At 32.4% G+C, this 14,325-nt stretch overlaps 1 protein-coding gene across 5 annotated transcripts in view; it reads right to left on the bottom strand.

Annotated features, from left to right (window-relative positions):
* LOC132367093 (zinc-regulated GTPase metalloprotein activator 1A) overlaps window positions 1–14,325 on the bottom strand; it is a 51,118-nt gene that overhangs the window by 23,302 nt on the left and 13,491 nt on the right. For 3 of the 5 annotated variants that reach the window (XM_059924850.1, XM_059924851.1, XM_059924853.1), the window contains 5 exons: window positions 13,250–13,341; window positions 8,084–8,134; window positions 7,200–7,259; window positions 5,639–5,676; window positions 328–374 (listed from right to left, as the gene is read on the bottom strand). In XM_059924850.1, coding sequence (XP_059780833.1) covers window positions 328–374; window positions 5,639–5,676; window positions 7,200–7,259; window positions 8,084–8,134; window positions 13,250–13,341 — 288 coding nt within the window. The remainder of the gene's footprint in view (window positions 1–327; window positions 375–5,638; window positions 5,677–7,199; window positions 7,260–8,083; window positions 8,135–13,249; window positions 13,342–14,325) is intronic. The other 2 variants (XM_059924852.1, XM_059924854.1) reach the window with 2 other exon arrangements.

The raw sequence follows: 14,325 nt of genomic DNA, 5'->3' as shown, positions 1-14,325 counted from the left end.
TTGCTCTGAGTAACAGTGAAGAGTTGAATCAAATGAATTACTGTTAAAGAAGGCAGGAAGTGAATCAACTCTTTTTTAATAATCATTTTCAATCCCAAAGAAATTGTATGAGAACAAGAAAATATTTTTAAATGTGAACATCTTCCAAGTTCCTCACAAAAAACTCCTGTGCTCAGCACTCACTTTATGCTATAATATAGTTTTAAATAGAGAAAAGATCTTCCTTGACTATGTTTTTATGTTTCTCAGTTTGTTTTGTTTTTCATATCAATAATTTTCTTTTCCCATTTAGCCAGTAATCAATATATACTTTAAATAAATGAATACCTAGAAGCTTCATTGATAAGGCCATCAGGTTTTTCTTCTGCTAAATGCTAAATAAAAACAAAGTTTGAACAAAAGTTACTGTGGTGTAACACACAACCTAATGTCAACACAAAGGATTTTACTTTAGGGACTCCTTTCTTGCCTCTAATAAAAACTTCAACAAGTTCTATTACTGAATACCCAAATTCAGGACTAACTTTTCTATCTGAACGCATTTTCTTCCTCACTTGTAATTTTTTCCCCACAATGAACCTGTGAGGTGTGAGGGCTTAAACTTTGTCCCCAACCTCTTCTTTTTCATAAATGGAAAACCCTCCAGATTTAAATAATGTCATAAAAACATAGAACATTATAGTTCAGATTTTAGGCAATTTCCTTTTTACAAAACTGTCTTTGTTCTAAATATTCATTATTACTTATTAAAAAAAAAAGAGATAACCACTGAAATTGTACTTTTAAAAAGTCTACTAGACTTTCCTCCATCCTACCCCACCCTCCAGCCCCCACCCCAGAACCATACACACTATGAACTCATACTGGGCCCTTCCAATTCCCTAGAAACAAATTAGCTGTGGGAAGGACACAGTCCTATACCCAGCATAAAGCAGGTTATCATTTTGAAACCCACACTTGAATGATTTGGCCTCTCTGGGCAACTGTTTAGTTTGCACCCTGCCAGAGTCAAGCTAGTGCCAAAAAATACTTTGACGTTGACTTAGAAGCCCACAAGGTCATTTTGATCTCTCTGGAAGTAGTTATTATTTTTCCATAATCCTATTTATATCCCTAAAGTCACCAATGTCATAAGGTTCTTCTCTGAAAAATGTTCCACCTTCATTACCTTAACCCTCAATAGATGTTTCCTGTCACAATAAAAAGCTGCCTACTGATGTCAGAGGCAATTCGATTATATAATACTTTTTGTATTTGAATTGAACTCCACAAATTATTAAATCCTTTTACAAACACTATCTCATTTAGCCTTCATAACGATTATGGGAAATGGCTGTTCTCAATTTATAAAAAAGAAGCTAAATCTAACACTGTCACCATCACGGGATACCTTACCATAGGGTGATTTTTCAAAAATGAAAATGGGCTCAATAGAAGGAAAATGAATATAATTTTTAAATCTTTGTGAAAGCTTTTTATGTCATATAAAATCAGTCTTGCAAACAGCGTTACACAAATGTTAATAACTGCATAAAAGTATATGCATAAGATTACCTAAAAATTATATTCAAAATTATTTCATCAAATCAGTTTTACAATTCATGACGAGGTAGATCATCAAGGTATTTGGATAGTTTGGGACCTAAGAACAAGTTGGTAATCATTTTATTTAATAGTCTTGGTAAAATCCATAGAGAAAAACTTTTTTTCTTCTAAAAGTTTGCCAAATTCTATTTTTAGGGAAGCTAGCCTAAACTAAAACTAGAGTAATGATGTACTGATCTCCACTTTAGGTACAACCTTATAAATTCAACTGCAGACCCACTCTGAAATTATGGAAATCACAGAACTTGAAGAATATTGTATCAAAAATTGTTTCCTGTCAAAAGACCAAGTTTACTATTTTTGCTAATTATTGTTGGCCTGAGGCTATAACAAATCCTTTCATTACGTCCTCTAGAGAATAAGGGCTATTACCATCCCAGGAATAGTACCTGGCACCCAGGTTCAACAAATACTTATTGAATGAATTCTAGTTAACACCTCCTATTTGTTGACACAGATACATACATGGATGTTGTTATCTGAAAAATTCTACATAACGTGAAGCAACAACTCCCTTTCTTTTCAGCAGTAAATCTGTTTAGTAAAGATGTATTTTTAGCAAGGTATCTGTCTCTGAATGATCCTATAATAAGTTCTTTTAAATTTTTGAAATATTAGCAAAATATTGTATTTTTGACCTTTTGTAAGATTTATTTATATATGAATTTGGGACTTTTTGGCTGTGAGCTGGAGGTGTATAAAAAAGATATGGTAAGAAAATTAGAGATTTTTTTTTGACTATCCATACCTAAATGTAACTAATAAAATAGTATTAATATTTTCACAAAGTAACTCATGTTTTTAATGCATCTAATCTAATCTCCAGAAGATTAGAAATTTTCACTCAAAGCTAACGGGGATGGACTAACATTTCATGACCTCTAGGAAGTCAAGAAGTATCAAATATAAAAACATGTTAAAATTCCCCAAAATAAAAACCTGCCAATAGGTACAACTCTATTAAGAATATGACATGTAATAAAACATATAAAAAAGCAGAAGAGATAAATGTCCCTGTTCTATGCACATATGAAGGCTATACAAACATAAACAAATAATAAATGCACACTAACATTTATTTTCTCTGGATATCAGCCCATTTCCCTTATGCAACTTCTTACCTTCCCAAGTCAAACTTTGCAAAAAGACTAAAACCAATGTCTGCTATTCAAAAGGACATTCTCCAGTAGCACATAATACAACATTAGTCATTAAGTCAGATGACTCCCATTTACAAAGTGAAAAAATGGAAATTGTGACATTCTATTTTACCTGTACAGGCAAGGAAGGAAAAATTTTTGCAAAATGTTTTTCAAAATATTGTGTGTGTCTGTGTGTGTATATCCCCAATGGATTCCTCATCTCTGCTTAGCGACTGTGGCTTTTGCTTATATATCAAGAAAAAGACCAGAAAAATTTTGGTACTAATTAATCCAACATATCAAAAAGGTTAAGGTTCCACCCTCTAACTTAGCACAGCGTAAGAAAGAAAGGAATCCTTTGAAATAACACCATCGTATGACACAACTTCATTAAGGGCTTTTATGTAGAAATAGAAACAAGCTGGACAGATAAAAAGAAAGAAAGAAAGAAAGAAAGAAAGAAAGAAAGAAAGAAAGAAAGAAAGAAAGAAAGAAAGAAAGAAAGAAACACTGTTGTTGACCAAAGTGGAAAGAAATCTAGTGTCAAAGATGTCAGTGACATTTAAAAAAAAAGAAGCAGCAGCTATTTCTTTCCAATGGATTGGTTATAGATCTAACACTATTTTAGCTTTTAAGAAAAGATTATTGCATAATGTCAGTCTATTTATTTTTCTGGTCTTTTCCAAGCCAAACTGTTTTCTGACTGAATTGTTTCAACAGCTTGTGCAATATAACAGAAGAACCAAAAAGAAACCTCTGACTTGACCTTTTCTGTGTAACTTCATTCATTGATTCTATTGCATTAAATGCTGTCACTTTTGTAGAACTGAAAAGGACAATGTCAGTAGCCTGGGTGTCAAGTCCTGAGAATAGAGAGCTGTCATTTGAAGTTGTCCAATTCTTTGCCCATGATTAAAAAATGAATATTTCAGATCAATGGGTGACAATCCCATTAGAGTGATAGCCCATGATATCAATTACCACTTCAGTTTCAATTTGGCTGGCTGGCCACAAGGTACCATTTCTCAGCTTTACTTCTGATGGGCTGGCTCTGTGAAGCATGACACCCTTAAATTGCTGCCCATTATCCAAGTGTCATTACTTGTACTGCCTCAGAATTCTCTGAATCACAAGCAGCTACTGAGGTCAAGCTTTGCAACCAGAGGAATTAGACAAGTTGGCAAATCCTTCATATAAAGGAAAAGTTATTTATTTGGCACCTGACGTAGAAAATCTAAAGTTTCCATTATCCTGACAGTATGTCAGTTTTGTGTAGGTATATTGATTTAATAATTTAAGATGTTTTATCAAGGTGGGAGGGGGTTAAACGTTTGCTGTGTCTGCATTATTCAGAATGTTGCTTTGTTTTTTTTTTTGGTCTCTATCACACTCATGGTAGATTCTATTTAACTCCTTTCCACATCCAAATATACATATAATATTATTCCCATAATCATAAATACATAAAGAGTTTGATTTTGGGTCTGGTACTGTAAGTCTATCAAAAAAAAAAAATCCTACTATCCATCCTGAAGATAACCCAAATTTGGCAATAAATCTATATAGGAGATGGATTCAAACATGCCCTTTAATAAACATTCAGAGTGAAGAATTTGACTTTTTTTTTTTTTTTTGCTTCCTCTGTAAACATTTTGCTAGAAATATCATGATTTCAGAACAGTTGGAATATTTCTGAGTAAAAACTGTAATATCTGGGGTCTTTCTTTGGTTCTTAAGACTATTAATAAATTTTGACTTAAAAATCTAAAAAGGATTCATCTCCCAAACTTCTCAAATTAGGGTGCTCTATCCCTGAGGGAACTGAAGGGCCAATCAAGGGGTATTGGTAACCATTTGACAAGCCTGCCATCCTAATTAAAGGTTTGGAAGAAAAACAAACTTGTTCAAATTAAGAAATTCAGATATATTGTCGGGTAGAATACAAAATGGACATGAATTTTTAAACATTAAATTTGAACTTCTAAGAAATGATTACTTTGGGCACTATTCATATCGCCAGACTGGGTCAGGAGATGGAGGATAATTTCACTCTCTTCTGCCTCTAGTAATTTTTCACTTGGAAAGTTGAGAAACACCACTTTACTTTATGCGGCAATATGCATTTTAAAATCTTACTAAGTGCATTTTGTGAACTGAAATTCATTTAAATGCATTTCCGGACCTTGCTAGTCGCAAAACATTCACAGCAAGATGCCTTTTAAAGGAGAGTTTCTCCTCCCTAAACCTAGGCATAAATCCTGATTTCTTCAAAATATGGGAAAGCAGTATATTTTTTAAAAACTCAATCATCTGCAGCTTGTGTCTGACAGCAGTTTAACAAGAAAACTAAGCTCTCATATGCTTTATCAAGCTCAATTTCCTCTATCAAACAGAAAAGCTTATCAACATTGGGGCTGAATCCTAGTGAGGGGTTACACATACCCAAACTTTATCCTGTATTATCCTTATTACAAAATATTACACTTCAAACTTTTATCACATCAAGCCAGAGAAGCAGAAAATAAACATTTAACTTAGAAACACAAAATAATAATTAAAAGACACACATAAATTTCATCTATTGTTCAGGATACTTTAAAAAAAACTATTTTTTTTTTACCATAAGTATTTGCTTTATTATTCTTCATGCTTTTTAAACTTCCAAAATATGATATATTAAATTAAAAATGTAACTCACTGGCTTAACACACACAGTTTCTCATAATATTACTGCCATTTTAAAAAGTACTATCTTTTATATTTACAGTAGAAAAATATTTTTGTTAAGGATATTTCAAACAGTCACAAACATAGAAAAAATAATAAAATCAATCCCCATATAACCAGCTCTTAACAAATAATTAGTAACTCATAGCAATCTTTCAACTTACATTTAATCCATATTTTGAATCCACAACAGTTATGATACCTACAAAGGAATAAATCTTTAAATCATCTTTAATTTAAGAATTAAAATTAAAACTAGCCTATTTCAGTTCACAAATGTCTCTCAATAAAATACTGGTTTTTCTCTTGCCAGCACAGCAATTTAATCCAATTCCATTAGTAAGCAGATGCATTTCAAACATGAACCTAGCACTATTTTAAGGCACTAGATGGGACATAATAAAAACAAATATTTAAAATTAAACAAACAAATAAAAAGGAAGATAAGATTTCTCTGGCCTTTAAAAAGCTTACAATCCAAAACATGAGACAGATTTCATAATATAAAGTGGAATGTGATAAATTACACAAGACAGCTTATCTTTATTTTCACATAATCAAAATCGAGACTTTTCTTATTTAAATTATTGCTTAACAAATCTGAGGCATCTTAGAATATCTCTCACCAATCTAACTCACAACTGTTTTATCTAAGATGTACCTAAGTTTCCAAATGATCAATTAGTTTGGCAGTCTCTGAATTTATATGCTAAATAATTTTTTCAAAGGACAACAGCAGAATGAGTTTGATGATGCCTAAGGAATTTAACCAGCTACATTCCATATATATTAGGGCCAAATGATGAGGCCCAGCTTCAGAAATTCTTAAAGTTCACCCCTTAGTCTATGAAAAATATGGTCTACAGAAAGGTGAAGAATCAGGTGTGGGGTGTTGCAGGGAACATATCTGCCTAATCCAGAAAGTTTCTAATATGTCTTAAATGAAGTCTATGAATAAGATTGCCCAAAAGTGTTATGGTAAAGAGAGCAAGGGGTAGGGGGCTTTGTTTCATTCTTATCTTTAAGGGAAAATGAAAGCAGAAATTTGATCCTCATACTATATATGTTATTTAAAATAAAAAGCTCTAATATATACTAAGTGCATAAATTAAACAACAGGGAATATAGAAAATCTACGTAGTATTTAAAAGGAAAACCTTAATGGAAGCACTAAACTGGTAGCTGAGATTATGATTGATATCTAGTTCTACTACTGTCTGGGGCTTTAGAATCAGTATGAACAAAGACTTATTTCATCATCAAACTAAACAAGCTTAAAAAGAGTACCAATACAAGGAATTTAAAGTATAATATGAATAAACAAAAATGATCTTAACCATAACATTAACATTTAACTTGAAAATTTTTTTAAAAATTCATTTCTAGGGCTTCCCTGGTGGCGCAGCGGTTGAGAATCTGCCTGCCAATGCAGGGGAGACGGGTTCGAGCCCTGGTCTGGGAAGATCCCACATGCCGCGGAGCAGCTAGGCCCCTGAGCCACAATTACTGAGCCTGCGCGTCTGGAGCCTGTGCTCCGCAACAAGAGAGGCCGCGATAGTGAGAGGCCCGCGCACCGCGATGAAGAGTGGCCCCCGCTTGCCGCAACTGGAGAAAGCCCTCGCACAGAAACGAAGACCCAACACAGCCATAAATAAATAAGTAAATAAAATTATAAAAAAGAACTTTTCAAAAAAAAAAAAAAAAAAAATTCATTTCTAAACTTACCATCAAGATAAATATCAACCCCTAATTCAGCATCAACCCAAAACATAGAAGCTACAGCACCTGAAAATATATGATAATATTCATCAAATAAAAATATTTCTTCAAACTAGGAAACAAAATTCTATCCATAATGTTTTAATTTGCCCCAATGGAATTAGCAGGCAAACACATATATGAATTAAATATGGGTTTTCAATCTTCTTAAGGAAGTTACAGTGATAGAACCATTTACTATTTTATACCCATTTCTTCCCCTCTCTCTACTTCAATAAACAAAAAAAACCAACTCTTATTACATACAAACCCAATATCAAGCTTTTACCAATGCCATAATAATTTACCAATAAATAATATCAAATAATTTGGGCAGAATGGCTGTGTGCACACAGGTCTTATTTTTATTTTCTCTCTCCTGAATATAATAATCATACAGTTCACAAATAATTATCTCCCTAAAGGAAAGCAAAGCAAAACATAGATAAATCCAAAATCACTTGTCCAAAATTTTTTTTAATTTTTTAAAATTTACTTGTAAGTTTTACAGAAGAATAAAAGTAAAATTATACACTCTATGGCCTTACTAATAAATCCTTACACTATTTATTAGTACTGATATAAAATTTAGAAATTTTTTTTAATTGAGAAAAAATAATTTCTAAATAAGAAATTAAAACTTGTTTTTGACAGAAACTGGTTCAATACCAAACCACACACCCTGATTAGTATGCCACAACACAAGAAAAAAGAAAACTGACAGTAAAGAAAGAATTTGATTTTTCAAAGCATCACAGGTCCAGTTAGTGACAGAGCTGTCTAAAAGGATGAGTCCTGGGGAAAAACAAGGATAACTGAACTCATTCCAATGTCTAAAGCCGTCCACCTACCCTGACGAGATGTGGTCTCCCAAGCATCACTCTGTGTCAACAATGAAATACCTGTCAGCAGTTTACAGTGATTACTCATGCAGGATATAGCAAGAGCCACAAGATCTAATGGTTTCCTGATATCTATTGATTTTTTCCCAAAAACTTAATAGTTTTCCAATTTGACTGAAATAGGATTTGTGAGTAACAGGGGCTGAATCAATGCCTGTCCTTTTCAAGGAAATTACTTTACCATGACAATTATTTAGCTTAGAACTGGAGAGTGTCAGTCTTCTAAACAGGAAACAACTGAATTGTCAATAAGAATTTTCTTCACTTACTTGGCTAACAACATGATTTTAATTAATGAAGGAGAAAAGTAAATCTATTGTGAGTATAATTACTCCAAACAATAAGTTATTTTTTTTAAGTATTAATTTTTTTCACTCAGTAAAATTCCCAGCATTGTACATAAATCTTTTTTTAAATTCATTGATTTCTATTCGGAGAGCTTATAAGTCCGTTGGTTAACATTTGCCTAGTATTAAGTTGAACTGTAAGAGCGTATTAGAGCTTTTATTCTAAATCTGATGTGTATCTTTGGCTTAATACTTACCAGACTACAAAAGAAAGAACTACTTAAAATTTGGATGCAGGTGTTTAACAGGGGGAGTAAAAACGAGAGAACGAAGTTAATTAGTGATTCTAAACCCAGGGTAATTTTTCTCCCCAGGGAATATTTGCCAATGCCTGGAGAAATTTTTGGTCATCTCAACTACATGAATGCTACTGGCATGTAGTAGGTAGAAGCCAGGGATTCTGTTAAACATCCTACAATACACAAGACAGCCTCCTAAAATAAAGAATTATTCAACCCAAAATGTCATTTGTACCAAGGTTAAAAAACCCTGAGCTAAATTATAGAATCTCCCTTCTTCAAAACCTAACAAAACAAAAAATAAAAATAAACAAAATAAAATTTTGAGAGCCAAATTTTATCAGCAGCAACCAAATATACAACTTCCTGCCATAATTTTTGGGTGATAGTAAAAATAAAAAACAGAAAGTTCTATGTGATGTATGATAGTCATTAATTCTACCCCAATACTCAACAAGAGGTTATAGATAAGTAGTTTACAAAATCCTAATATTTATCAGAAATAGCTTTCAAAATGGTGAGAAGTAGAACTGAGGGAGAAATAAGCAATACAGGAAAAAGCCAACAAAGAAACTTCAAGGGTAAAATTTTCTAACCGTCTCCACACTTTCAGTGGAGGGGGTCACTTTCTAGGGCTCAGAGCAAAATGAAGAGAGAAGTCTGAAGCTCAAGGATGTCCCTGCAAAAGGAACGGGAAATCTATTCATGAGTAGTTTGAGCTAACACAGGAGGGGAACACTTGGTATTGTAGGAGAGCAGAGCCTAAAAATCATATTGCCCATCTGGCTCTCTCAATCACTTCTTTTCTCTCTGCTTCCCCATCCCCGCTCCCAGCAATACCCAGCTTTCAAACTATGGCTCAAGAGAAAAACAAGTTTAGGTAACATGGGTAGGGTATTTAAAAAATTCATGAACACCACATCTAAGTAGACAGTTCTCTGAGCCTCCTACATCAAGCATAAACACGGTGAAAAAACTATGCACATGTTACTACAGATTAAAAGAAGTAAAAAGCAGATAAAAGGAGGGAAAGAAAAAAATGAACAAATGAATGGGGAATATAGATGGCAAAGAACCTGCTCTGGAAGGAAACATAACTGAAGAAACCAAAGAAAATTCCTAAGGGCTTCTTTATAATAAGAAAGATAAAAACAATATAATCTTAATTAAAAACAAGCTCTACGTAATTCCCTGGCAGTCCAGTGGTTAGGACTTGGCGCTTTCACTGCCGTGGCCCAGGTTCAATCCCTGGTTGGGGAACTAAGATCCCGCACGACATGGCCAATAAATAAATAAAAATTTTTTTATAAAGATCAAAAAGAAACAAGTAAAACTATTTTTTTAAAAAAGGGAAGAGCTTAAAAAAAAAGAAAAAAATGGCTCTAAAGCAAAATAAAACAGAATAATATGAAAAGGTAGTTTATAATGCTAAAGAAATAAAACTTAGGGCCAATGTACCATTACTTAATCAATTAATTCATTTAAAACATCAACAGACATTGGTGGAAACAATTACGGACAAAAATGAAGATTTGAGATGATTATAGTAAATGCAGAGGCAAAAGACATATCAAAACAATTAGAAGATAATAAATATGGAGAACAAAAGAAAATTCAACATACGAAAAATTCGTGTCATAAAGAAGAGAACACAATAATTTGACAGAAAAATTCTTCATGGTAATAAATAAGGAAAATATCCCTAAATGAAGCACTAACCCTACAGACTAAAGAGTATATTGTAATCCAGGAAAACATGATTATGAATGACACCTAGATGTATCTTGGTTATATTACTGAACTTTAAAAATAAAGAAAATTTTTTTCAGGCATTTTAGATGAAAAAGCGAGTCACTTTCAAGGAGGCAGGAAAAAAATCAGATTCTTCTACAGTAAAATTCATTGCTCCAATATAATAAAATAATGACCACAAAGTTCTAACGAAAGTGTTCTGAGGATATTACCTCCTGCCAAGTTGTTTTTCAAGACTGAAAACCACAGGCAGACATTCTCAAACATTAAAGGAAACAACAGCACTGAAACTCAATACAGCACTCACAAATCCTTCCCGATGAAAAGAGAAAAATACTGCACGAGGAAATCCAGCCAATCAAAAATACTAAGAGATCATGATGCAACATTTTCAAAGTTCTGAAGGAAAGAAATTGTGATACGAAAATTTTATACCTAGCCAAGTAATCCTTCAAGTATATAAAAAAAAAAAAAAAGACAAGCATTCTCAAGCAATGAAGTATGCAAGATCTAAAGGAATACAGCACTGAAACTTGAAAAGATTACCTGACCATGAAATTCAGTCAATCAAGAGATTGATCAACTCAGGAATGGAGGAGCCATAGTGCTGGTAAAACAGTTTAAACACAGGAGTAAACAAAGTATGACAGAATATAAATGTTGGAAACCTTGACAACATAGCAAAGAATACAATGAACCAAAACCAAATGGGAGAAGGTGGAAGTGTTTTAATTCCCTCATCCTTTATGCCAGAGAGTCAATAGGTACAACCCTGAAAATTTAAACACGTAGTTTAAAAAATAACTTGTCCAATTTATGTTCTTTATAATTTTTTCTTTTTTTTCTTATCTCTTATCTCATATCTCTTACAGTGAAGAAGCATTTATCTGACATTCAGCAATTCTTTCACTTCTTTCAAGTTCTCTTCTTTTAGGTTCAAGTAGAACTACATTAATAATTATTTAGAATAGCACAAAGAATGTGATCCTATTTTATAAAATTACTTCTGCATATTTACACATGGAGCGGGGTTTCCCAAACTTATGCATGTGTAAGAATCACCTGGGGGGCTTATTAAAACAGATTGCTGGCTTACAATACAGCACATATAGTATTGTTGTAAAGTATACAACCTCTAACTGTATAGTGGTTATCTCTGAATTAAAAGTTGACATATTTTATTTCTTTCTAAAAAAAAAACAAAAAAAAAAACAGATTGCTGGGTCCCACCCTTAGAGATTCTGATTCCATAGAGCTCAGATGAGGCCCAAGAATCTGTATTTTTCCCAAGCTACCAGCTGAGGCTGATGCTGTCATTCAACATACCACAGCAAGTAGCCCTGGCACGGAGAAATCCTTGGAATAAAATTTACCTGCTTGTATTTTACAGTAGTGAGATATAGGGCAACATTTTTTTTAACTTTCTTCTTTGTATTTTCTTAGTTACTGTTTAAATTTTTTTTTAATGATCAATGTTTCATTTTCACCCAAACAATAAAAATCATTATTCTAAAGAAAGAAGAAACATCAAACTGTTTATACCTACAATTTGTACAAAAGCTTTCTCTGAGATTTTTATTTAATTTTTACTTCCTCTGAAAAGCTAAACTGTGTTTTAGTAAATTCACCTACTCTCAAAATTACAAGAATTTTTCTCTATGCAGTGGCTACAATGAAAGAAACTGATATTTTCTATTTCAAAAAGAGGCACACGATATACTTTCCCATCTGACCAGATTTAAATTAATATTTAACATCAATGTAATGGTCCAAGTCCTATCATCAGTCAGACCTCTTGGAAATGTATGAAAATGTATGAAAAATCCATGCCTACTATAAGGACCAAAAGAGCCTAACTCAATCCTAATTTGAAAACATAGGGACAATGTTATTATATAATACTTCAAAATAAAGTAACAATTGATTACATTTGAACCTTCAGTACACTCCAATATTTCTTTTAAACAATTATGACCCCTTCAATAAATTATTCCCAAACAGTTCTTTAATACGGTTTTATGGCGCAATGTCATAGACCCAGATCAAAAAAGAAATAATGGTATGGGTCAGCCTTACAAAACTAAATGTTCTGCATACTTGGAATAAAGATGTTAAGGAATAGAAACCCATTGTTAGAAACAGGTAGACTTTGTGTAGCTTTCAACAGGGAAGTTTGGATGTAATTCCATTCAGAGGTAAAAATTTCATAGATAATCATTATTAATTGCACACCAGAAAAAAAGCCTTGATGTAACTCTCTACCTTATGACAATATTTACAAATAAAATTATTTCACGTTTAATAGTAGAAAAACAAAATGCTAACAGTTAATTTAAAGGGAATAAGTATTTCTCGGATTTAACTCCAAAAGTCCTTAGATATCTCTAAATGACCCTCTACGAAAACTGGATTAAAAAGCAATCAGAATTAAGATCTCTGTAGAGCAGAACCAACCAAATATATACTAGAAGTAGAATGTCTCCTTTTTCCCTACATTTTATTAGATTTTTCTAATATTTTTAACAACTTTTGTTCATGCCAATAACCCTAATCGATAGAACTTCAAATTTTATTAGCATGTTAAAAGTACCAAACACTTTGATCATCATTCATCTGCCAAAGAAACATGCGACTCAGTATTTTTTCTCCTTTAAAGCAAAATAAAAAATTTTTAATTTAGAGTAAAGCTTTAATACTCATTTTAGATATTTCTCTAGTCCACTTATTTTTAAATGTTTAAGAACTATATTCTGGTTATTAATAATGACATTTCTTACCAGGATCTGCTAATCCAGTGGTCTCTAACAGTATGTAATCAAATTTCCCTTTCTTCTGCATCAAATTTTCAATAGCTCTAAGGCCACTGTCCCTGGAGAATGCCAAAACATGATATACGTTGATTGCCTGAATATTTTAAAGTGATCATCACAAACATTTAAAAATATATTTAGCAACCAGGGATAAAGATATCTTTAGGCATGTGGAAATTTACCTCAGTCCCAAGCTTCTAACATGTCCATCCAGTATTTAACAGTTTAGGGGAGGGGAGGGAAATGGATGCATATATGCTGACAGGTAACAAGAAATCAGATACTTGATGAGTTAATACTTTAATTTTATTAAAATTAAAAGCAGAGGGAATTTTAATATACCTGACTAAAGTAAGTCAGAACCTGTTATTTTTATAGCTTTATGAAAGAAAAAAATCAATATAGAAAATGACAAAATTTAGGAATTACAGTAGCTTAATATAACAGCTAAAGGGACACTACAATTAAATACCTTTCAATTCTGTTCTGAATTAGGGTAGCAGGCTTTAATTTCCTTTTTTTCTTAATAATATCAAAAGTGCAAGAAAATACTTAATTTTAATTGTCTAAGAAAATCTGTTATGTTTTAGCCTTGTTAATACACTTGACTCAAACACCTAAGATAGTAAATGATGTGGAAGAAATTTAATTCACTAGAATATACAAAATCAACCATACGGGTATTAATTTTCCTAATTTGCTCAACAAACACTTGAGTGACTACTACGTGTCACTCCTTTTCTAAGAGCTGTTATATTGGTGAATAAAACACTGTCCTTGGAAACAACTATAACTGGTGGAACAGGATGTGAGGTTTTTCTCTTTTTTCATGGTCATTTATTTTTGTTTTTAGAGGTTGAATTCTTGGAAATAAGACCAATGACTTATTAAATTCAGAATAATCATTTTTTATACATTAAATGAGACTCTCATGCACCACAGGGATTATTAATTAAACCCTGACATCAAAAATAACAACAAAAAACTCAATAAAAGGACCACAGCATTAGAGCAGATAGAAAAACAAGGCATCAAGAAATGCT

The sequence above is a fragment of the Balaenoptera ricei genome, chromosome 6 (genome assembly GCF_028023285.1).
Source record: "Balaenoptera ricei isolate mBalRic1 chromosome 6, mBalRic1.hap2, whole genome shotgun sequence".
In the NCBI taxonomy this organism is placed as follows: Eukaryota; Metazoa; Chordata; class Mammalia; order Artiodactyla; family Balaenopteridae; genus Balaenoptera; species Balaenoptera ricei.
Note: the sequence above shows the minus strand (reverse complement) of the source record. Positions and strands in the feature narration are given on the sequence as shown.